We start from the raw sequence: 24,154 nt of genomic DNA, 5'->3' as shown, positions 1-24,154 counted from the left end.
GTGATGTCCTCACAAATGATTGTGAATTCTGTCGATTGCTACATCAATATTTAAATCAAAAAATCAGTCCTAGGCACAATGACAAAATTCAGTTGCAGCACAATTTTAATAATTTCAAATCTGTTTAATCCATCCATTAATATCTGTCCCTAGTAGATACTAGTAGTCTAATTTTGGTTGTTCATGCTGGATTGATGAATTCCTGTCTGTATGTTCACTCTGAAGCTAACACACCAAATTGTACATGGAGACCTGTAGTAAATAGTGAACAAACACTGAGCAAAGCTATAAGAGGAGGTGGGGTATTTATTTGACTGATACTGTGTTGAAATACTCTGGGTCCTCAGTGGCAGTGGGGAGTTTCCTCAGGGCTCCACCCTGGATGGGCACCCTCTCCAGTGCCAGCTCTGTATTGGCCAGGGGCCCTCCTGTCAGGTGGGCTGGAGTGCTCTCTACAGTCATCACCCGCCCACAAAATTTCTGAAACACACACACACACACACACACACACAATTGTTTTAAGGCGGTGGGGAAATCAGAGCAACAAATTAAGCATGGAAACAGGGGGTCATGGTATATGGCCAATATAGCACGGCTAAGGGCTGTTCTTAAGACAAGATGCAATGCGGAGTGTCGTAGGTCGTGGTATATTGGCAATATACCACAAACCCCCGAGGTGCCTTATTGCTATTATAAACGGGTTACCAATGTAATTAGAGCAGTAAAAATAAACGTTTTGTCATACCAGTGTTATACCTTTGATATACCACGGCTTTTAGCCAATCAGCATTCAGGGCTTGAAGCACCCAGTTTATAATTATCAATATAGTACAGTACAATATCTGCATCACAATGACTTACTGTAATTTGTAAGCCATGAATTTGTGTAGGATGGAATATAGCTTCCTTATGCTTTGGTTTAGGTCTGGAAGAGTCAATAGATCTCTCCTGATGCTCTTTTGTCTCCTGAAATAGACATTGATAAAGTAATCAATCACAAAGTCTTCCCTACAAATAGCACTTTCAAATAAAGATTAATTGCTTGAGGCGGACATAGGACAACCTTTAAAATCTTGTAGTTTGATGTCTTTGCCACAAAATGCTCCCAAGACTGGGCTGTAAGCTCCTGCTGTTTCCAGTTGGAACGTATCTGTGAAATTAAGAAATAAACAGAATAACTTAGTCAGACCTTAATTATTTTAGAGCCCTTACACACATTGGGGCCATTTGACCCCAGCTGATATAATGTCACGGGCACGGGCACGCACGCACACCTCTGTATACATGCGTTTCTCCTCACTGACGTCCTCCTTGTCCCGTTGCTCCAGCATGCTGCTCTGCTGTGTGATGACTCTCCTGGCTGTGTCCTCTGTCATCTTAGCAATGGTATCCAGGGCCTCTTCGTCAGGGGTGACTGGTCTCACTCCCTCCAGACTTAACTCTTTGGAGATCTCATCCCACACCTCGCCAACCTATTGAGATAGCTTACCGTTCAAAAAAAAATGTTTTTCTTCATGATTTGACATGGTCTTTTTTTCTTTGTCAGTTTGACACTGTTCTGACTGATACGGATATCATATCAAGCTTATTTGTGTGTGACTGACCTGTTATAAATGTACATTCTAGGATAGGCTAAGAGAGGACACAAATGTTCACCTTAAAGTCCAGATATCTGGTGACAATGCTTAGGGTGATATAATCTTCCGTTGACAATCCAGGCAGGGCTTCAAAACCTGGAATCAGAAGCATTATTTTACCCAAGGAAACAACTCACAAACACACATTACTGTAAAGCATACACTTGTGTTAATTTCAAAATTTCAGGGTGTTGGTATGGCAACTGCTCGGCATCGGTAAGGTGCTACAGAGGGTACTGCGTACAGCCCAGTACATCACTGGTGCCAAGTTTCCTGCCATCCAGGACCTGTATACTAGGAGGTGTCAGAGGAAAGCCCAAAAAATTGTCAGTGACTCCAGTCACCCAAGTCATAGACTGTTTATTCTGCTACCGCACGGCAAGTGGTACCGGAGTGCCAAGTCTAAGACCAAAAGGCTCCTTAACAGCTTCTACCCCAAGCCATAAGACTGCTGAACCTTTAATCAAACGGCCACCGGACTATTTACATTGACACCCCCCTCTCTCCATTTGTTTTGTACACTGCTGCTACTCACTATTTATTATCTATGCACACCCCTCACCCCTACCTGTACAAATTACCTCGACTAACCTGTACCCCCCCGCATACTGACTCAGTACCCCCTGTATATAGCCTCATTATTGTTATTTTATTGTGTTACTTTTTACATTAGTTTATTTGGTAAATATTTTCTTAATTAACTCTTCTTGAACTGCACTGTTGGTTAAGGGCTTTTAAGTAAGCATTTCACGGTAAAGTCTACACATGTTGTATTCAGCAACATGTGACAAATAAAGTTTGATTTGATTTAATCTGTCCCTTGAAAATAGTAGTCAATTGTCCTTTACCAAGTTTACAGAAGACAGAGTAGATCTTGGAGCGAAGGTTCTCAGACACATCCATCACTGCAGCACTAGGCCTGTTAGCAGGCAGTGATACCTGGGAATCCTCCTCCTCTTGGTAATAACACAGAATAGGCTTCTTGGGATCTAGCCATAAAACAGAAAAAAAAGAAGAAAAAGTTCTAGCTTTAGTAGTTTTAGTAGTAGGATGTTACTGTAGCTCCATTATGAAACAGAGGCAACATTTACTGTATTATTCAAAGAGTATTGACCTCACTGCATAGCATTTCACTGTCCTTGTGTGATTGTTAACAGCAGTAATCCCACTTAATTTGAATGATACCATGGACCCACCTGAGATCCTTCCATAGAGGTCTCTGCTCACCCCCAGCTCTGCCTCTTCCTGCCTCCAGAGCTGTAAGAGTAGCCCCGGGGTGGTCAGGCTCTTCTGCCCTCGCCAGGCCAGGATGTGAGACATCGTCTTGGGGTTGTCACACAGCTCCAGCAGGGTTCCAAGGACCACGTTCTGCATGTTCCTAGGGCTCGACTGCAGGTAAGATGGGTTCAGAAATTCAACATGGTGCAGCAGAAAAAGTACTGCTTGAGCTACACCTAAGGATGCCACACCAGATAGTGTACTTACATGAAGCAAGTCAAGCAGAAGGAAAATGCCTTCTTTTTCCAAAAACACATCTTCTGTGGTGTAGCATCCAACAATACAGGACCTACAGTAAAACAACAGCCCACAAATGAGAACATACAGTACAAGAGTCACAGGTGGAAGAAGTAAACTGATGTATTGGTAAGTGAACTGACCAGACACAATCCACGGTGGAGAGGATGAGTTTGTTGTGTCCCAGGCCACTGTAGAACTTCTCAGTGCTCATCTTGAGGAAATGCACCGTCATCTCAACTCCCTCCGATCCAAACAATTCCTGAGGCATATAATAGCATGGAGTTAAACCCATTTTAGTCTCCATTTAAATTCAATGAAAGCGAAAACATCATAGTGCATTGAGGCTTTTTAACTGCTGTTACGAGGGTGAGTAACACATAATTCTCCAATATCCTCTTTGAAGATGCTGTATTTGTATATATTAGGGATCCCCAATACCTGCTGCCAAGGCAGCAGCTATTCTTCCTGGGGTCCAAACACACTAAGGCACTTACATAACGTATAAAACAATATATCATATAACATTATTACACCACTACATATCTATAATACAAAATGTATAATACCACCATACAACAATATTACAATGTATGTGTGTGTAGAGTGCGTGTGCTAGCGCTTGTGCACGTATGCGTGTGTCTGTACCTTTCTGTGTGTCTCTTCACAGTCCTCGCTGTAATCAAGGTTCTTGACCTTAGTTTTACCTTTCTGTGTGGATTGTTCTCGCAGAGTGCTGACAGGATCAGCTGAATGTCAGCCTTGATCTCCAAGGTAATAACGTCCTCCTCCTCAGGACTCCCCTCCATCTGCATAATGATCACTGGGAAAGTTGTGCTCAATATTATGGAAAAACACAGATACTTTGAGAAGCTTGCATTTGGAATCAAAATCCAAATATCCATAATAGCTGTAATATTCCAAAAGGGGAGGTAACGCCTGTCATTACCAAGCAGCTGGCTGATGGCTCCTTGATCAAAGAGGTCCTGGTTGATTGCTTCGTTGCCTAGAGACACCATGGATCTCAGCAGCCTCACACAGTAACGCATCTGAGCCTTCTTACTGCCCCTCCCTCCAGTGCCATGGAAACTATGGCCCTGTCCAAAGTAGGCATCTGTTGGGCATAAACAATGTGATACAAACAATAGTTGCAGATCAAACTAAGTGACCAATTTCAAGTTCCATTAAATTCATAGCTATGTCATCATAAGTGGCCAAACAAATGTGAGGTACCAGTCTCTGAATTACTCCCACCATACAAGCCAATATATGAAATTAAGAACATTGCTTTGGAGAAGTCCATCTGCAACTAACGTTGTCTACACACCACTACATCTGTTCAACTCCTGTCCAAGTTCGTGGTAAGTTCCCAGGGTGCCCCCTCTCCTCACCTCGCTCAGTGCACCACTCCAGCAGCAGCAGAAGGCAGGTGTTTCCCTGGCAGATCATATAGTCATCCAGCATCAGTGGAGCCACGGTGGCCAGAGTGGCCAGAGCCTGCAGTTGCAGCTCCTCCTGCTGGACAGGGGTCCAGTTGCGTGGCCCTGACTGGCCTTCAGGAGGAGCAGCAGTGGGCTTCACTAGGTGGAGCAGGGCCAGGACAACATGGCCCTCTTTGAACAGCTGGTAGACACAAACATCATGTATGAAGTTACAGTTTATAACACATCAGAGAGTATGAATAATTTGTATGTACTCTGGAATGTTTTTCAGACTATCAATGGCACACTAACATTAAATAATGCAGCTAATCGATCGTTCACATTACGGAAGTAAAATACTCATTCACCTGCAGAGCAGATAAGTCTTTTGACATGACAACAACCAGATTTAGTAGCAACCTTTTCATCTCAAAATCTTCATTGTTATAGGATAGCTTGAGGTTGCGGACCAACGGGTTGTGACTCTTGACTTGGATACAAAGAAAAATAATATCAAAATAGTTCATGACCATTCAACTTCATTTGGAAGATAAAGTAAATCTGTTACATGTTATAATGCATCAAACATTATCACTACTTACAAACACATCATTTATTTATTTATATATGGCAAAAAAAAAGAGGCTTACGTTCTGGAAATGTAACAAAAAGAATGAGTTGCTTGGCAAATAAACTCTCCTGTAAATGAGGACAACCACTGATGAGAAGACAAACAAATATCAATAACATGTGATGCTTGAAGTGTGGTATGATTATTGACAATTGATGACATTCCTGTGATTTACTTCCTGCTTTGATTTAGTAATACAATTTGCTTACAATGAGTGGAGATTTGGGGTTTTCAGCTATGAGAGTTGTGATCACCAGTAGATCATTCCTGAGTTGGAAGTCGTAATGTCGAAAGCCATTCAGCAGCTGGTGCAAAAATGCCTCTTTCAGAGCCCTATGTTTGAGACGATAATAATCATTAGTACTTCATTTCCCTTCACATATTACACAGTTAATTTGTAATGGTTGTAAACACTTTTTAATGTGAGTACAGTTTATTGCACTCACTCATGCAGAATGTGAATGAGCTCTTAAAAAATGTAGGTAAAAGTCACATACATAATACAGTCCATGTTGCTCAATTGAGCTGTAACCTCCTCTTTGCAACCTCTCTCCAGCAAGTTCCATAGGATCTCCGAGGAGCGGAACAGGACTTGCCCTGAAGGGTCTGGCTCATTCATATGGAAACAGATCTGCTGTGCCCCCTGTGCCTTTAATATTAGGCTACAGTTCACATCTGTGTACAAAACATACATGTGACTGTATGAGGTGGATTAAATAGAGAATGACTCCTTGACATTGACAGAGGTAAACTGTAAGTTACTGCTATGATTGGTCCTTCTTTAAAGAGCTACATTATCTCAAGAGCTACTTTCTCTGATGAAGGATGAAGGGCTCCAATCCAAAGTAGTGCACTATAAAGGGAAATAGGGTCCCACACAACCAATGTTCTGACTTTCTCTAGGTCTGGGATTTCTGAGACTATGCCAGTTGGGAAACATACAGAAACTAATTCATACAGAAACTAATTCACCAGTCCTTTATAGCAATTCATGTTTGAATTGTTATTTACCAGATGAGCTGGAGAGCATCTGAAGAGTCTGTAGGACCTGGAGCTTGACTGCAGGCTGGTTCTCCAGGAGGGCCATGGACAGGACCAGAGTCTCAGCCAGCCCACTCTGCTCCAACAGCTGCACCCTGTAGCCTAGGCTGGTAGGGTGGAGTCCTACAGAAAATAGGATATTACAACGGAAGACATATTTCTATGAAGTGGTACACCATTTCAGACAGGTGAATGTCTTACAACGAACACAACCTCAATATCATTTAAAATGGCTCACTCATTGACTGTTTAGAGAATCTGTGAGAGGCAACAGCTGGCTTTGAGGCAGCTGCAGGCTTTGAAAGACTGTCCATACCATCCACACTGTGTTTTGATGTCACAGAGCTGTACACGGATATAATAGAGTGGCAGATTTGGTTCCTCACTTCAGCGTTTGGCACCCTCATCAGGAACCCTGCAAACATAAAATAAATTGGTATCACTTTTGGATGACAATAGATGCTTGTATGACCACAGCAGTACTGCATGCGTTACGTACCCATCTGAGAGAATGATTCTTTGACAGTCTGTGCATAGGTCACTTCATCAGAGGTCTTTTCCTTTAGAAAAGGAAGCCTAAGTAATACAAGTTATAGTCTGTAAGCTTGTATTTGGTTTGAATAAGCAAGAATAACCGATTAAACAAGCAACAACTTACCGACAAATCTTCAGTAAGTCACATAGCACTGAAGTATATTCAGGATGATCTTTGGACTTCTCAGCACAGATATATAAAATCTTAAAAACATCTGCCAGCTCTTTCAAAAGCTTGAAAATGTAATTTTAAGGACAAATAAGCACATGAAGAAGTAGCCTAACTATGGAAATAATGATGTCTAAAAATACCCCATGGAGACATACAATATCTCATAAGTATAATTATTTCTGGGCAATAAAAATGCTGAACCCAAAAATAATTAGCTGGTAATTGGGATCTAGGGAATTCAATGTGTCTACATTTGGTACTCGGAGGACATGACACTGCCTAACAACATAGGCTTATCTATTTCCAAAACATCATTAGGGGATATGAGTCAGAAGAGTTTACACCCTGGCACAATTAGTTCTGAACCAGAAAATAATCAATCAGCCCAATGAAATCAAGAAAAAGTCAGGTAAGAAGGATACAAAGCCTTTTTGACATCTCTTCACTACTTTCTTCAAAGCAAAAATCTGTCTCTCTTTCAAAGTAGCCTGAAGCAGAGATAGAAATGTTTGATTAACATTTGGCATTTCCATTGAATTAATAGCTTAGTTTATGATTTCGTTACTAACCTAGTAATAGTTTAATGATTATGTTGACAAATATTTTCCACTTACTGCTAAAGGATCCTCAAGAAAATGTATCACACGACTGAGTTCAATAGGTTTAGTGAGAACCTGAAAAAACACATGAACGCATTTGATAAATTCACATGAATCCAGATTCCTAAGACAAAGTGAACTTTTATTTGAAATGCATGACAAAGTAGTTTAAAACATGTCAAAGTAGAAAAATATAAACAACTTACCTCCTGTTTCTCTTGATCATTGTCTTTTGCTATATGTTTGATAACTGGGATCGCATGTTTTCTTCGATGCACTTTGGCTTTCGATCCAGTTGAAGTTGTCAAATAACTTTTAGTCATTGCAGCCTCCGATGCAAGCATTGCAAACGCGTTTGTGCAAAAAAATACCTGCTTTACAGAGTTCCGCGTGTACAACTGAAATGTTTCAGTTAGTTGACATAACAAATATTACAAATACATGGAAGAAAATAACTACAGTCGATGCCTCACAAAAACACCGACTTCTGTGTTGGCCTCAGACCTACCTATGTGCGCTTGTATCCGTTACTATGGTTATCTCCCTACTACCACAAACAGAAAATACCACATCTCGAAACGCCTACTTTTCCCGTTCTGACACACCGGAAGTGGGGTTTTGGTGACAGCATTCGCTGGCAGATTGTAAGAATTAATTGTTATCAATCGTCTCAAACAAATTAATAAACTCTGAATCGGAAAAAGAGCACAGTCTGCCGTGCTGCCAGATGCAGGTTAGTGCGTATATATCCAAATTGCACGCATCTGTTAGTTGTGGACAGCTGATTAATGATCAATTGGGCAGCAGGTTAGCTTCATGTTGGCAATCTCTATTACAATCATTAAATATGTTTTATAACTAAACCTCATTGTTCTATCAGTGCTATAATGTCCCTGTGTTTTCATATTAAAGCCGATAGTATAGCCGCTAGATCTGCACTATAATCTAGGATTGATGTGCCCAGCCGGTAATACCAAAGATTTGTATAACTAAACCAATATTGACCATAGCCTGTCGTTTCCAATGGGAACAAATTAGTCATAATGGGCAGAGCCAAGCACGAGCTAGCGAGATCCTATTGGCGCGTTTTGGCATCATCTGCATATTGCCATTAGGGAACGCCTCCTTTGTGAAGTGCTCTTGTGCAGTAACTCAATTCGCCTTTGCACTCGTTCTAAACAACGCGTTTTTTATTTCATTTTGCAAAGGGTAAAGTCGACAAAACTTAGTCCACTCTGTTTATAACAGATTGTATTGAGATCAAATGTTTAATCGATGAGAAAATGTGCAGAATCTCGGCCAAAATCCATCTCGTTCCATCTTCTTCCACTGCAAGCCAGTGAGCAGCTTCTTCTTCTACTTCTATGGTATAATGGCGTAACAATCAAATGTACAGTCGGCCACCAACTGTGCGGGTGGGTAATAAGGATCCGTCCGCAAAAATAAAACATTTGCGTTAAAATAAAAGATCAAACTACCAAAAAAAAAATATGAAAAAAGACAAAATGAACCTGCTTTTCTGTAAAAAAAAATTAAAAAAACGTTTTTTTAAATCAGGTCCCAACACAGGTTCAGAAGCCTCCTGTGAGGGCGGGACATTTCCTAGCAACAAAAGTCCTTGTAGTGTTTCTGCCGTGAAGGCTTGGAGCCCCAAAAACTTCTCAGTTGCAGATATAACGATATCCAGGTTATTTGACTTCTTAGACACTTGTGCTGTACAATTAATCACTGTGGCTATAAATGCCACAAAAATCCACCTTCACAATGAGTGTATCCAGATCACCCGATTGACTTAAAACACTAGCAACTGATTGCCAGGACTACCTGGCATGATGACGCCTTGCTGTCCCCAGTCCACCTGGCCATGCTGCTGCTCCAGTGTCAACTGTTCTGCCTGCGGCTATGGAACCCTGACCTGTTCACCTGTCCCAGACCTGCTGTTTTCAACTCTCTAGAGACAGCAGGAGCGGTAGAGATACTCTTAATGATCGGCTATGAAAAGGCAACTGACATTTACTCCTGAGGTGCTGACTTGCTGCAACCTCGACAACTACTGTGATTATTATTATTTGACCATGCTGGTCATTTATGAACATTTTAACATCTTGGCCATGTTCTGTTATAATCTCCACCCGACACAGCCAGAAGAGGACTGGCCACCCCTCATAGCCTCGTTCCTCTCTAGGTTTCTTCCTAGGTTTTGGCCTTTCTAGGGAGTTTTTCCTAGCCACCGTGCTTCTACACCTGCATTGCTTGCTGTTTGGGGTTTTAGGCTGGGTTTCTGTACAGCACTTTGAGATATCAGCTGATGTAACAAGGGCTATATAAATACATTTGATTTGATTTAAAAGAAACTGGTTTATCCTGTCACCAAAAACAGTGTCTTGACACACCTAATCCGCAAATTGCCGTTCCCATACCGCTTTTAGGACGAGAAGATCCAAGGTGCAGACTACTTTGGCCACAAAGATGTTGCTGGTCAGTGCATGAAGGTCCTGCGTGAAGTCTTCAATGAGCAGGTAATGGAATAACCCTCTACTAGGAAGAGAATATTGCGCAGATGACATTAATACACAGATTATATTACATTACTACACAGATTACGTTAGTTACTACACAGATTAAATTAGTTACTACACATTACATTACAACACAGATGGCATTACTACACAGAGGACATTACTACACAGATTATAGTACTACATTACATTGCTCCACATATTACATTACTACACATTAGATTTTCAAGATATTCAAGGTCTCCCTTGTAAAAGAGGTCTCCTATCCTCAATGGGACTTCCTGGATAAATAAAAGGTTAAAGCTGCAATATGTACCTTTTTTTGTATTATCCTGTACCTTATCCTCATTACTTTTCCATTGTCTTGGCCAGGAGTTCCTAGAGAAAGTGAAGTACTTTGATGTGGTAGAGCAGACATGTGGTCTCAGATGTCATATGTCTTTGTGAAGACTGGAGGCCTATGACATCGTCGCTGAAATGTCCAAGGAAAAGTGTTCTTTGCTGGGGAGGTAAGATCCATTTTATCATTCTAACCCAATGTATCACACTATAGGGCTCATATTCATAAAGTGTCAGAGTATAATTGATAATCTAGGATCAGGTTCCACCAGTCCATGTAATCTTATTCTAAAAGGCACAACCTATCCTGGATCAGTACTCCTACTCTTGAGACACTTCATGGATATAGGCCCAGGTCTTCACAGCAAAGATAATATCCGTGAGAGTAGATTTTCAATGCATTTCATTCTTTGTCTTTTTCTCTCCCCAGGAAACATTCCTATTTGAGTGGCGTCCGTGAAGCAAGTAAAATCGCCTTACCTGTGAGCAGTCAGTCACACAATACCAGCATGACTACATCTCAGTCGTACAGAGCAACGCTTCAGTTCCTCACTCAACTGAGTCACTACGCTTTTAAGTGGTGTTTTCAACCAGTGTGTCCTGTACCTCGAGTGTGAGCAGAGATGACCAATGCTGTTTGTAATGCGCCAATGTTATGGACATTGAATCAATGTGGAAAACTGATTGGATTTGCACAAATTAACATAAGGGAATTTCATAATTTTCTTACCCAGCTTTTAACCTAAATGTAATGACATTACGAAATGTTTTGTTGATTTCACGTTAATTGACAACTAGACATGGAACTGACATCTGTGCCCAGTGGGACACCTCATGTTGGTTTAGTTGGAGATCACTGTAATAAGAAATTAAAAGATTGGCAGCGCCAGTATGCTTCTAAACAATTAATTTTGATGTACAAATGGACATACAGTATTTCTGTTATATGTGGATTGTTTGTCAATAACTATTTAGTGAGGTGCATGCCAATGTCGTGCACACATCATCAATAGCTTTCAAAGTTCCAATGTGTTGGTACAATGAGCGCTTAACTGTTGAAGTAATAAAAGTTGATAACTTAAATGGATAAATGAGTACTTTTGCAGTAGCACGTTTGTGTTTTATAATGATGAATTAATTATAATTTCTGTTTTCAGAACAAAACTGGGCCTGAATATACTTTAAATTAACAAGATAGAACTGCCAAAGGGGAATGAGTTGCAATCTACTGCAGAGATAGCCTGCAAAGTTCTGTTATACTTTCCAGGTCGATGCCCAAACAGTTAGAGCTTCTAATTTAAAAAAATAATCTCTCCAGAAATAAGTCTCTCACTGTTGCCACCTTTTATAGACCCCCCCTCAGCTCCCAGCTGTGCCCTGGACACCATATGTGAATTGATTGCCCCCAGTCTATCTTCAGAGTTCATTCTGTTGGGTGACCTAAACTGGGATATGCTTAACACCTCGGCCATCCTACAATCTAAACTAGATGCCCTCAATCTCAAACAAATCATCAAGGAACCCGCCAGGTACAACCCTAAATCCATAAACATGGGCAACCTCATAGATATTATCCTGACCAACTTGCCCTCCAAATACACCTCTGCTGTTTTCAATCAGGATCTCAGCGAACACTGCCTCATTGCATGCATCCGTTATGGGTCCGTGGTCAAACGAACACCCCCCATCACTGTCGAACACTCCCTAAAACACTTCTGTAAGCAAGCCTTTCTAATCGACCTGGCCCGGGTATCCTGGAAGGATATTGACCTCATCCCGTCAGAAGAGGATGCCTGGTTGTTCTTTAAAAGTAATTTCCTCAACATCTTAAATAAGCATGTCCCATTCAAAAAATGTAGAATAAGAACAGATATAGCACTTGGTTCACTCCAGACCTGACTGCCCTTGACCAGCACTAAAACAACCTGTGGCGTACTGCACTAGCATCGAATAGTCCCGCGATATGCAACTTTTCAGGGAAGTCAGGAACCAATACACACACTCAGTTAAGAAAGCTAAGGCTAGCTTTTTCAAACAGAAATTTGCATCCTATAGCTCTAACTCCAAAAGGTTTGGGACACTATAAAGTCCATGGAGAATAAGAGCACTTCCTCCCAGCTGCCCACTGCACTGAGGCTAGGAAACACTGTCACCACCGATAAATCCATGATAATCGAGAATTTCAAAAAGCATTTCTCTACGGCTGGCCATGCATTCCTCCTGGCTACCCCAACCCCGGCCAACAACTCCGCACCCCCCGCAGCTACTTGCCCAAGACTCCCCTGCTTCTCCTTCACCCAAATCCAGATAGCAGAGGTTCTGAAAGAGCTGCAAAACCTAGACCAGCTGGGCTAGACAATCTGGACTTCTCGTTCTAAAATTATCCACCGCCATTGTCGCAACCCCTATTACTAGTCTGTTCCACCTCTTTCGTATTGCCCGAGATTCCTAAAGATTGGAAAGCTGCCGCGGTCATCCCCCTCTTCAAAAGGGGGTGACACTCTTGACCCAAACTGTTACAGACCTATATACATCCTGCCCTGCCTTTCTAAAGTCTTCGAAAGCCAAGTTAACAGATCACTGACCATTTAGAATCCCACCGTACCTTTTCCACTGTGCACTCCGGTTTCCGAGCTGGTCACGGGTGTACATCAGCCACACTCAAGGTACTAAACGATATTATAACCGCTGTCGATAAAAGACAGTACTGTGCAGCCGTCTTCATCAACCTGGCCAAGGCTTTCGACCCTGTCAATCACCGTAATTCTTATTGGCAGACTCAACAGCCTTGGTTTCTCAAATGACTACCTCGCCTGGTTCTCCAACTACTTCTCTGATAGAGTTCAGTGTGTCAAAGCGGAGGGCCTGTTGTCCAGACCTCTGGCAGTCTCTATGGGGGTACCACAGGGTTCAACTCTTGGGCCGACTTTTCTCTGTATATATCAATGATGTCGCTCTTGCAGCGGGTGATTCCTTGATCCACCTCTACGCAGACGACACCATTCTGCATACATCTGGCCCTTCTTTGGACACTGTTAACAAACCTCCAAACAAGCTTCAATGCCATACAACACTCCTTCCATGGCCTCCAACTGCTTTTAAATGCTGGGAAAACTAAGTGCATGCTCTTCAACCAATTGCTGCCTGCAACCTCCCTCCTCTGGACGGTTCTGACTTAGAATTTATAACTACAAATACCTAGGTGTCTGGTTAGACTGTAAACTCTCCTTCCAGACTCATTAAGTATCTCCAATAAAAAAGAAAATCTAGGATCCACTTCCTACTTCACAACAAAGCCTTCTTCACTAACCCTGCCAAACATACCCTCATAAAACTGACTATTCTACCGATTCTCGACAATGTCATTTACAAAATAGCCTCCAACACTCTACTCAGCAAATTGGATGCAGTCTATCACAGTGCCATCCGTTTTGTCACCAAAGCACCATATACCACCCACCACTGCGACCTGTATGCTCTCGTCGGCTGGCCCTCGCTACATATTCATCACCAGACCCACTGGCTCCAGGTCATCTAGAAGTCTTTGCTAAGTAATGCTCCGCTTTATCTCAGCTCACTGGTCACCATAACACCCACCCGTAGCACATGCTCCAGCAGGTATATCTCACTGGTCATCCCCAAAGCCAACACCTTCTTTGGTCACCTTTCCTTCCAGTTCTCTGCTGCCAATGACTGAAACAAATTGCAAAAATAACTGAAGTTGGAGACATATCTCCCTCACTAACTTTAAGCATCAGCTATCTGAGAAGTTTACTGATCACTGCAGCTGTACACAGCCCATCTGTAAATAGCCCATCCAACTACCTACCTCGTCCCCATAGTTATTTACTTTTTTTGCTCTTTTGCACACCAGTATTTCTACTTGCACATCATCATCTGCACATATATCACTCCAGTGTTAATTTGCTAAATTGTAATTACTTCACTTCTATGGCATATTTTTTGCCTTACCTCCTTATTCCATTCGCACACATTGTATATAGATTTTTCTATTGTTGTCACAATCGTCATAAGGAGCAGACCAAAATGCAGCCTGGTATGTGTTCATGATGATTTTTTAATTAAAGAATTCACTATTCACTGAATAGACTATACAAACCAATAACAACCTTGACACTATAATGATAACTATGCTGACACAAGCAACTAACATAGACACCCACAACCCAAAATGACAAAACAGGCTACCTAAATAAGGCTCCCAATCAGAGACAATGACTAACACCTGCCTCTGATTGAGAACCATATCAGGCCAAACACAGAAACAGACAAACTAGACATCCAACATAGAATGCCCACTCAGATCACACCCTGACCAAACAAAACATAGATACATACAAAGCAAACTATGGTCAGGGTGTGACAATTGTGTTATTGACTGTACTTTTGTTTATCCCATGTGTAACTCTGTGTTGTTGTTTATTGTCACACTGCTTTGCTTTATCTTGGCCAGGTCGCAGTTGTAAATGAGAACTTGTTCTCAACAGGCCTACCTGGTTAAATAAAGGTGAAATAAAAAATAAATGTAAAAATTTGGCTTTAATTATTGACTGGTTCTTGTAAAGACAGTTGTGTATTGGTTGTACTTGCATTGTTTTAGCAAGTAACTTGGACTAATGTCTCTGTAGGAAAGGGATATAATATCCTTTTCATACACAGATCAGATTCCAAGAAATTTACCATGGATGCTTTTTTTATGTTTTTTCGTATATCTGATACCAGTACCCATTTCAGACAAAATATGTGGTATATTACCTTTCAAACAGACCCTTATTTACCACTTTCTTGCAGGTATATATATCCCTTTTAGGGTTGTCAAACCATGGGGCTGTTTACATTTCAAAGTAGGGAGATGTTTTTAGCAACAAAACCGAACATTTCTCTCAGATTGTTGACAACATATAAAGTATATTTTGTATCCAATGTTTATTGAAAACATTCCTACATTTGCACAATGAGCACTTGTCTCTCAAATACATCGTTACAGTTGTTGGTTTGCTAGCTAGAGAATTTTTGCCATATTAGCAAAGACGTCAAAACAAGACATGGTATCAAGAACAAGATAAAACTAGCTGAAACGCGAGCCACCTACGATTCCCCACATTGCAGCTCTTTGTCACTAGGGCCGGTAACCCGAAAGGTTGGTGGAACGAATCCCTGAGTTGACTAGGTGAAATCTGCCGTTCTGCCCCTGAACAACACAGTTCCCCGGTAGGCCGTCATTGTAAATAAGAATTTGTTCAAAACTGACTTGCCTAGTAAAATGTGAGAACGTTTACATGCACCGTAATAATTCGATATTAAACTGATTATGGAAGTAGGGAGATTATGCAATAGTCATGTAGACACTTTACTCTGCTGAGCTTAATCGAAGTAAACATACATTTATTAAAACACCTGGTTTTCTGAGCAATCTTTCAAATTATTAGAACATGTAAACCCCTTACATGTAAACCCCTAGTAGTTATATATGTCCCAACTCGGAATCAAATACGTTTAACAGTATACCTTCTGTCCCCTCGCCCCTACCCGGGCTCGAACCAGATACCCTCTGCACACACAGACAACTGAAACCCACGAAGCATTGTTACCCATCGCTCCACAAAAGCTGCGGCCCTTGCAGAGCAAGGAAACGCTATTACCTCGCACCACCGCTAACTAGCTAGCAATTTCATATACATATGCTTACATATGCTTCACAAAAATAACATGATTTCTGTAGTATAACGTTTATTTTGATTGTCTGCATTTATTAGAGTAGCCAGATTTCAGATGTGTCCATGTAAACAGGATTATTAGCGACATAGTTTTTCCTAAAACGTGCAATACCTGTTAACATTTTAATCTAACTAGTCGTTGTGTACACGTCTCCTCGCCCATACCTGGGCTCGAACCAGGGACCCTCTGCACACATTGCCACTCTCGAAGCATCGGTACCCATCGCTCCACAAAAGCCGTCCCTCCCCGTTTCGTTCTGTTTGCTTCCGTTTAAGAAACGTTTTTGCAACAAAATCGGCGTAATGAATACGTCCCACCAAACGCTGGACGTCATGACGTCATCAAAAAGGACAGCGGGCTATCTCGCAATCGTAAACAAAAGGAAATTTTAACCTTGCAGTTTTTCTACTCCTGGAAAGTCTCTCCGCACATAGACCTTTGCTTAAACAGCTAGCGACATTGTCATAATATTACAGGGCGAAAACATGGTGGATATACGCACAGGTGAATATGCCTTTTGAATCTACACAATGACCGATATTGGTTTTATTCTTTGTGTTCACATCTAACATGTTTTTTTTTTTTTTAGCTGTACGGTCCTTAAAGTCCTTAAATAAAAGCTCCGATTATGAACCTGTGATTACATTAATAAACAAGAAGCACCAGCCCAATGAGACCCAGTGTAAAAATAGCCAGAATATCACTAGACACGATTCAGGTGAGAGAACATGTGAAATGAAAACGTTTATAAACACCTATTCAATAAAGTAACACGTACAAAAAAAGATTGCAGTTTTCAAACTGCAGTAAAAGTGCAGTAATTGCAGTTAACTGTGGTATTTTGGACGCAATAACTGTAGAATATACTGCAGTTATGCTGCAAAACTACTGCAGTCATTTTTTTGGGATGCAGTATTTGCAGCATACTGCAGTTATACTGCACTCTAACTGCAGTTATACTGCAATCTTTTTTCGTAAGGGAATTTACCTTATTTTGAGTAATATGTTGATATTTGCTGCTTGTGTGATTAGGTTTAGATGACACTTCAGATGATGAACCCTTGACAAAGTTGGAGAGACTTCCCAGACCTAAAAAAGCCACTGTACAAGCAAAGGGGCAAGGGACTACTTCTTATATCAAAAGAGGAACAGGTAATGGCATCCAGAAGACAAAGAACAAGATCGCAGGTGAGAACCTCTCTCAAGCCTCTCTGTCCTGAATACTGTAAAATACACACACACTACTACTATTCTGAATGGATGAATGGAAGGTGGCATCAATTTGTTTGGTCTTTGTTGTAATTCTAGGTTCAACCCAGGATGAGGACTCCTATGACAGCTCAGACAATGAACCCTTGATAAAGATGGTTAAACAGACATCGTTGCCATTCAAAAAGAGACCCTTCAACACAGCCAGAGAGGTTAACGATGTGAAGAGCAGAAATAACGTCCAGAACACTCAAAACATATGCACAGGTGAGACTAGTTCCTCAATTCTTGTATCAAGGCCATATTTCTAAGATACAGGACAGTTTCGCTAGCACAGACTGGAATATGTTCTGAGATTCATTCGATGGTATTGAGGAGTTTACCACATCAGTCACCGGCTTCATTAATAAGTGCATCGACGACGTAGTCGCCATAGTGACCTTACGTACATATCCCAACCACAAGCCATGGATTACAGGCAACTTCCGTCCTGAGCTAAAGGCTAGAGCTGCCGCTTTCAACGAGCAGGACACTAATCCAGACACTTATAAGAAATCTTGCTATGCCCTCTGACGACCAATCAAACAGAAAAGCGTCAATACAGGACTAAGTTTGAATCCTACTACACCGGCTCTGATGCTTGTCGGATGTGGTAGGGCTTGCAAACTGTCATAAATTACAAAAGGAAAACCCAGCCGAGACCTGCTCAGTGACGCAATCCTACTAGACGAGCTGCCGAGGAAGGACGGCTCATAATAATGGCCGGAACGGAGCGATTAGAATGGCATCAAACACATGTTTGATGTACAGTGCCTCCGGAAAGTATTCAGACCCCTTGACTTTTTCCACATTTTGTTACAGCCTTAGTCTACAATTGATTAAATTGTTTTGTCTTCAATCTACACACAATACCCCATAATGACAAATAAAAACCGGGAATATGACATTTACATAAGTATTCAGACCCTTTACTCAGTACTTTTTTGAAGCGCCTTTGGAAACGATTACAGCATCGAGTCTCTTGGGTGTGACGCTACAATCTTGGCACACCTGTATTTGGGAAGTTTCTCCCATTCTCTGCAGATCCTCTCAAGCTCTGTAAGGTTGGATGGGGAGGGTCGCGACACAGCTATTTTCAAGTCTGGCACTGGCTGGGCCACTCAAGGACATTCAGCTACTTGTCCCAAAGCCACTCCAGCATTATCTTGGCTGTGTGCTTCGAGTCGCTGTCCTGTTGGAAGGTGAACTTTCGCCCCAGTCTGAGGTCCTGAGCACTCTGGAGCAGGTTTTTATCAAGAATAACTGTGTACTTTGCTCCATTCATCTTTGCCTTGATCCTGACTAGTCTCCCTGCCCCTGCCACTGAAAAACATCCCCACAACATGATGCTGCCACTAGCATGCTTCACCGTAGGGATGGTGCCAGGTTTCCTCCAGGCATTCAGGACAAATAGTTAATTATTGGTTTCATCAGACCAGGGAATCTTGTTTCTCATGATCTGAGAATCTTTAGGTGTCTTTTGGCACCTACTCCAAGCGGCGTGCCATGTGTGTTTTACTGAGGAGTGGCTTCCGTCTGACCACTCTCAACCATAAATGCATGATTGGGGAAGTGTGGCAGAGATGGTTGTCCTTCTGGAAGGTTCTCCCATCTCCACAGAGGAACTCTGGAGCTCTGTCAGAGTGACCATCGGGTTCTTGGTCACCTCCCTGACCAAAGCCCTTTTCCCCCGATTGCTCAGTTTGGCCGGGCAGTCCAGCTCTAGGAAGTCTTGGTGGTTCCAAACTTCTTCCATTTAAGAATGATGGAGGCCACTGTGTTCTTGGACCTTCAATGCTGTAGATGTTTTTTGGTACCCTTCCCCAGATCTGTTTCTCTACACAGTCCTGTCTCTGAGCTCTACGGACAATTCCTTCGACCTTATGGCTTGGTTTTTTGATCTGACATGCAGTCAACTGTGGGACCTTATATAGACAGGTGTGGGCCTTTACAATTGATGTCCAATCAATTGAATTTACCACAGGTGGACTCCAATCAAGTTGCAGAAACATCAAGGATGATCAATTGAAACAGGATGCACCTGAGCTCAATGTCAAGTCTCATAGCAAAGGGTCTGAAAAATAAATGGAAATAAGGTGTATATATATTTTAATACAATTGGAAACATTCTAAAAAACCTGTTTTCGCTTGGTATTGTGTGTAGATTGCTGATGATTTTTTATTTATTTAATCCATAACATAACAAATTGTGGAAAAAGTCAAAGGGCCTGAATACTTTCCGAAGGCACTGTATTTGATACCATTCCAATCATTCTGCTCCCTTGGTGTCCCTATCACTAAGAACCATGGACGATCTTAAAGGATTTGTCATGGGCCCTCAATCCTCAAAAAGTTATACAGCTGCACCATTGAGAGCATTTTGACTGGCCGCATCACTGCTTGGTGTGGCAACTGCTTGGCATCCGACTGCAAGGCGCTATAGACAGTAGTGGGTACGGGCCAGTACATCACTGGGACCGAACTCCCTGCCTTCCAGGACTTCTATACCAGGGGGTGTCAGAGGAAGGCTCTAACTATTGTCAGACTTCAGCCATCCAAGTCATAGACTGTTCTCTCTGCTACCGCACAGCAATTAGTATTGGAGCTCCAAGTCTTGGACCAACAGGCACCTGAACAGCTTCTACTCCATGCCATGAGACTGTTAAAAGGTTAATAAAATGGGCAACCGGAGTATTTACATTGACACCCTTTATTTATTTATCTTTTATTTAGTAAATAATTGTCTTACATTTTTAACTCTGCATTGTTGGGAATGGGCTCGTAAGTAAGCATTGCACTGTGAAGTCTACACCTGTTGTATGCAACGCATTATACCAATAAAATTGGATTTGATTCATGTACTAAATGGCTTTAGCGGGGAATAAACTTGCTTTTCCTGTTCATCTTATTGTCTATTTAACCAGACTCATCAGGTGACAGCTCCGATAATGTGCCACTGATCAAGATGGTAGACAAGCTGAAGACACAAACCCGAACAAAGACACTCCCTACAACAGCCAGAGAAACACCCAGTAAAGTTCTTAAAAACCACAACAGGAGGATAGTTGAGAACACACAGCATCTCTTGTCTCTATACTTTCACTATGGCATAATATGTCTGACAGTTGTATCATTGATTCTAATCCAATAGTCTTTTCTGATTACATGGCCAGAATCCTCCGATGACAGCTCAGAGGATGAACCATTGATTAATCTAACCAGGTCTCCATCTAAAGACACTGTGAGGACAATACTGAAGAGCTGTGTTGCTAAAGAATCCAACAGCAACAACTGTAGTGAAAGAAAAGGCAAAACCAGCAGAGGTAATTTATCCTACAGAGCACATTTTTACAAATGTTGCTGAGTATGTATGCTGACAGATCATTTTTTGATGGGTCTATAATGTTTTTCCTTTATCCTGTTTGAATTGTCAGAGGAAGAGGTGAATTCTGATTCTGATGACGAGCCCTTAATAAGCCTAGTTAAAAAGCCTCTTAAAGCTGTAAAGAAGACCACGACACCAGCGAAGAAGAGTGTGCCAGGAAAGACAAACAAAGCAGTCAACAGATGGAGCACCAACATTGTTCAAAGCACAAGTGAAGGTGACAATAATTTTTCAGCACATGTCAAAGCATGGATTTAAAAACATCCAAAATACACCCTAGAAGATTAGGTTAGGGTGAGTCTTGTTATGCAACGGTTGATTTGTATTGCTTTATCAGGGTCTTTGGATGATAGATTAGATGATGAGCTGTTGATCAAGAAGATGGTGAGGAATCCATCAATGAAGACCCTGATGGTTATTCTGGAGAGGTGTGAAACTAAAGAAGCCTTGGAAGATTACTATAGAGCCAATGTGGGAAACGCAGGCGAAAGAAGTGCAGGTAAGAATTCCACTTATTGTATATTTCCCTTCCCATTTGGATTATCTTTGACATAGTCGAGAGCTGCACTGTTTGATAAATCACATTGGAATCTGTCAGTGTCTACCTATTATGCAGTACTCATAGTTTTTTTGTGTATTTATTTGGAAGAGGAGAACTCTGATGATTAACTCTTGTTAAAGATGCTCACGAATCCCCCTCATTCTTCACCAGAAGCTATGGCAGAGAAGAGAAATCGGTCACAAGACTGCTCTGACGATGAACCTTTGATAAAGATGGTTGGAAACCCAGAGTCATGATTATGGACTTGTATAGATACCGGAATAGTATTTCATTTTAGGATTTTTTAAAAATTGTACCTTTATTTAACTAGGCAAGTATGTTAAGAACAAATTCTTATTTTCAATGACGGCCTAGGAACAGTAGGTTAACTGCCTGTTCAGGGGCAGAACGGCAGATTTGTACCTTGTCAGCTTAGGGGTTTGAACTTGCAACCTTCTGGTTACTAGTCCAACACTCTAACCACAATGCATTACAGCATTCAGTAACAAACTTGTCGAAGATGGCACAATAGTTACTGACACAACCACTTTTTTTCTTGCTTGAGTTTACTGTGTTATGGTGAAAATAAATGTGTGTTGTCTAACTATTAGGTGATTTGGGATAACTATTTTCATTTTTTAACCTGTGTTTTTCTAACTTATTTATTTTTGTATCATGTTTACCACATGGACGTTCGTGGTAGCATGTTTTATAGTATATTTATGGCCATGCAAAAGTTCAACAATAGGCCTGATTATTTTTAATTGTTGCCAATTATGGGTCTCCAGCTTAATGAATTAGAGTACATTTGTGATTAATAGGGAGGAGTCAGGTACTCAATTTCTTTTGACTAGAATGTACCATCAAATAGGGAGCAGTACTATTCATTTTCAAACACTGAAACTGTAGATGTGCTTGTCACAGTCCACACGTAATTTTGTGAAATTACGTTCTAAAAAAAATATTCATGAATTGTTTTCACAATTTTAATTAAAGAACAGAAGTTTCCCATTTGTCTTAGTCATCAACAAAAAACACACCTTCATTTCTATGGGAGATATTAAATTGGCAAAGGATTCCAGCTTCTAAACTGAGACGTCTGTAAAATGAGGCTTTTTTTGCAACTCTAACTAGAAGGCCAGCATTCCAGGCGTCGCCTCTTCACTGTTGATGTTGAGACTGGTGTTTTGCGGGTACTATTTAATGAAGCTGCCAGTTGAGGACTTGTGAGGCGTCTTTCTCAAACTAGACACTCTAATGTACTTGACCCACTTGCTCAGTTGTGCCCCCTCCCACTCCTCTTTCTATTCTGGTTAGGGCCAGTTTGCGCTGTTCTGTGAACGGAGTAGTACACAGCGTTGAACGAGATCTTCAGTTTCTTGGCAATTTCTCACATGGAATAGCCTTCATTTCTCAGAACAAGAATAGACTGACGAGTTTCAAAAGAAAATGCTTTGTTTCTGGCCATTTTGAGCCTGTAATCGAACCCACAAATGCTTATGCTCCAGATACTCAACTAGTTTAATGAAAGCCAGTTGTATTGCTTTAATCAGAACAACAGTTTTCAGCTGTGCTAACGTAATTGCAAAAGGGTTCTCTAACATTACCTCCTGAATAGCTAATCAAATGGCTACCCAGACTATTTGCATTGCCCCCCGCCCCCTTCCACGCTGCTTCTACTCTTTGTTATTATCTATGCATAGTCACTTTAATAACCCTACCTGCATGTACATAATTACCTCAACACCAGTGCCCACGCACATTGACACATTGACTCTGTACCGGTACCCCCTGTATATAGCCCCGTTATTGTTATTTACTGCTGCTCTTTAATTATTTGTTATTCTCTTACTTTTTTGGGGAGGGTATTTTCTTAAAACGTAATTGTTGGTTAAGGGCTTGTAAGTAAGCATTTCATTGTAAGGTACCTGTTGTATTCGGTGCATGTGACAAATAAAATGTGATTTAATTTAATGCCATAATATACAGTGCATTCGGAAGTATTCAGACCCCTTGACCGTTTCCACATTTTGTTAGCCTTATTCTAAAATGGATTTTTAATAAAGTCCCTCAATCTACTCAGAATACCCCAAAATGCAAAGTGCAAAGTATTTTTTTGCCATTTTTGCAACATATTAAAAAAGCAAAAACAGAAATGACCTATATACATACAGTTGAAGTCAGAAGTTTACATACACTTAGGTTGGAGTCATTAAAATCAGTTTTTCAAACACTCCACAAATTTCTTGTTAACTATAGTTTTGGCAAGTCAGTTAGGACTTCTACTTTGTGAATGACAAGTAATTTTTCCAACAATTGTATACGGATAGATGATTTAACTTGTAATTCACTGTATCACAATTCCAGTGGGTCAGAAGTTTACATACATTAAGTTGACTGGGCCTTTTAACAGCTTGGAAAATTCCATAAAATAATGCCATGGTTTTAGAAGCTTCTGACTAATTGACATAATTTGAGTCAATTGGAGGTGTACCTTGGATGTATTTCAAGGCCTACCTTCAAACTCTGTGCCTCTTAGCTTGACATCATGGGGAAATCAGCCAAGACCTCAGGAAAAAAATTGTTGACCTCCACAAGTCTGGTTCATCCTTGGGAGCAATTTCCAAATGCCTGAAGGTACCACGTTCATCTGTACAAACAATAGTTTGTCTTAATAGCTTCTTAATAGCTTCTACCCCCAAGCCATAAGACTGCTAAACAGCTAATCAAATGGCTACCTGGACTATTTCCATTGACCCCCCCCCCCCCCCCTCTCTTTTTTTTCACGCTGCTGCTACTTGCTGTTTATTATCCATGCATAATTACTTTACCC

At 41.1% G+C, this 24,154-nt stretch overlaps 2 protein-coding genes and 1 long non-coding RNA gene across 8 annotated transcripts; 2 read left to right on the top strand and 1 right to left on the bottom strand.

Moving 5' to 3' along the window:
• Positions 1 to 87: 87 nt before the first annotated feature.
• cfap69 (cilia and flagella associated protein 69) lies at positions 88 to 10,088 on the bottom strand. Of its 2 annotated transcripts, none has more exons than XM_021560050.3 (23): positions 7,757 to 10,088; positions 7,566 to 7,625; positions 7,374 to 7,439; positions 6,904 to 7,013; positions 6,745 to 6,821; positions 6,484 to 6,660; positions 6,216 to 6,368; positions 5,702 to 5,879; positions 5,414 to 5,537; positions 5,224 to 5,272; positions 4,942 to 5,063; positions 4,544 to 4,775; positions 4,102 to 4,266; positions 3,860 to 3,975; positions 3,296 to 3,414; positions 3,123 to 3,204; positions 2,834 to 3,026; positions 2,486 to 2,626; positions 1,657 to 1,733; positions 1,275 to 1,472; positions 1,064 to 1,150; positions 862 to 966; positions 88 to 480 (listed from the first exon to the last, which is right to left on the bottom strand). In XM_021560050.3, exons 1-23 carry the CDS (start codon positions 7,892 to 7,894, stop codon positions 307 to 309), a joined length of 2,943 nt encoding a protein of 980 aa, XP_021415725.1. In that variant the 5' UTR covers positions 7,895 to 10,088; the 3' UTR covers positions 88 to 306. The 2 variants fall into 2 exon arrangements, with proteins under 2 accessions (XP_021415725.1, XP_021415726.1); XM_021560051.3 differs by having other exon boundaries at positions 6,562 to 6,660.
• LOC110488069 (uncharacterized) lies at positions 8,149 to 11,504 on the top strand. The gene is made up of 4 exons (XR_002468340.3): positions 8,149 to 8,283; positions 9,980 to 10,069; positions 10,442 to 10,578; positions 10,839 to 11,504. It is a non-coding gene; the product is annotated as an uncharacterized LOC110488069 (long non-coding RNA).
• Positions 11,505 to 16,347: 4,843 nt separating this feature from the next.
• LOC110488067 (uncharacterized) lies at positions 16,348 to 21,934 on the top strand. Of its 5 annotated transcripts, none has more exons than XR_016493539.1 (9): positions 16,348 to 16,651; positions 16,737 to 16,865; positions 17,180 to 17,335; positions 17,456 to 17,623; positions 20,320 to 20,427; positions 20,569 to 20,718; positions 20,830 to 20,997; positions 21,134 to 21,279; positions 21,493 to 21,934. XR_016493539.1 is itself a non-coding variant. In XM_021560047.3 (9 exons), the coding sequence occupies exons 1-9, from the start codon at positions 16,633 to 16,635 to the stop codon at positions 21,576 to 21,578; spliced, it is 1,143 nt and encodes a 380-aa protein (XP_021415722.3). In that variant the 5' UTR covers positions 16,348 to 16,632; the 3' UTR covers positions 21,579 to 21,934. The 5 variants fall into 5 exon arrangements, 3 of the variants coding, with proteins under 3 accessions (XP_021415722.3, XP_021415721.3, XP_021415723.2); XR_016493540.1 differs by having other exon boundaries at positions 21,462 to 21,934; XM_021560047.3 differs by having other exon boundaries at positions 21,118 to 21,279; positions 21,496 to 21,934.
• Positions 21,935 to 24,154: the final 2,220 nt, after the last annotated feature.

Source organism: Oncorhynchus mykiss, chromosome 30 (genome assembly GCF_057628025.1).
Source record: "Oncorhynchus mykiss isolate SJ-2025 chromosome 30, ASM5762802v1, whole genome shotgun sequence".
Lineage (NCBI taxonomy): Eukaryota > Metazoa > Chordata > Actinopteri > Salmoniformes > Salmonidae > Oncorhynchus > Oncorhynchus mykiss.
Note: the sequence above shows the minus strand (reverse complement) of the source record. Positions and strands in the feature narration are given on the sequence as shown.

What these genes read in the sequence shown, in the direction of transcription:
- cfap69 (XM_021560050.3), bottom strand. Translation starts at nt 7,894, where the DNA reads ATGCTTGCATCGGAGGCTGCAATGACTAAAAGTTATTTGACAACTTCA. An exon ending in ACCCCAAATCTCCACTCATT is followed by an intron (nt 5,273 to 5,413) that starts GTAAGCAAATTG and finishes CCTCATTTACAG; the next exon opens with GAGAGTTTATTTGCCAAGCA. An exon ending in GGAGTGGTGCACTGAGCGAG is followed by an intron (nt 4,267 to 4,543) that starts GTGAGGAGAGGG and finishes TATGCCCAACAG; the next exon opens with ATGCCTACTTTGGACAGGGC.
- LOC110488067 (XM_021560046.3), top strand. An exon ending in TATCACTAGACACGATTCAG is followed by an intron (nt 16,866 to 17,179) that starts GTGAGAGAACAT and finishes TTGTGTGATTAG; the next exon opens with GTTTAGATGACACTTCAGAT. An exon ending in AACAGCCAGAGAAACACCCA is followed by an intron (nt 20,428 to 20,568) that starts GTAAAGTTCTTA and finishes TTACATGGCCAG; the next exon opens with AATCCTCCGATGACAGCTCA.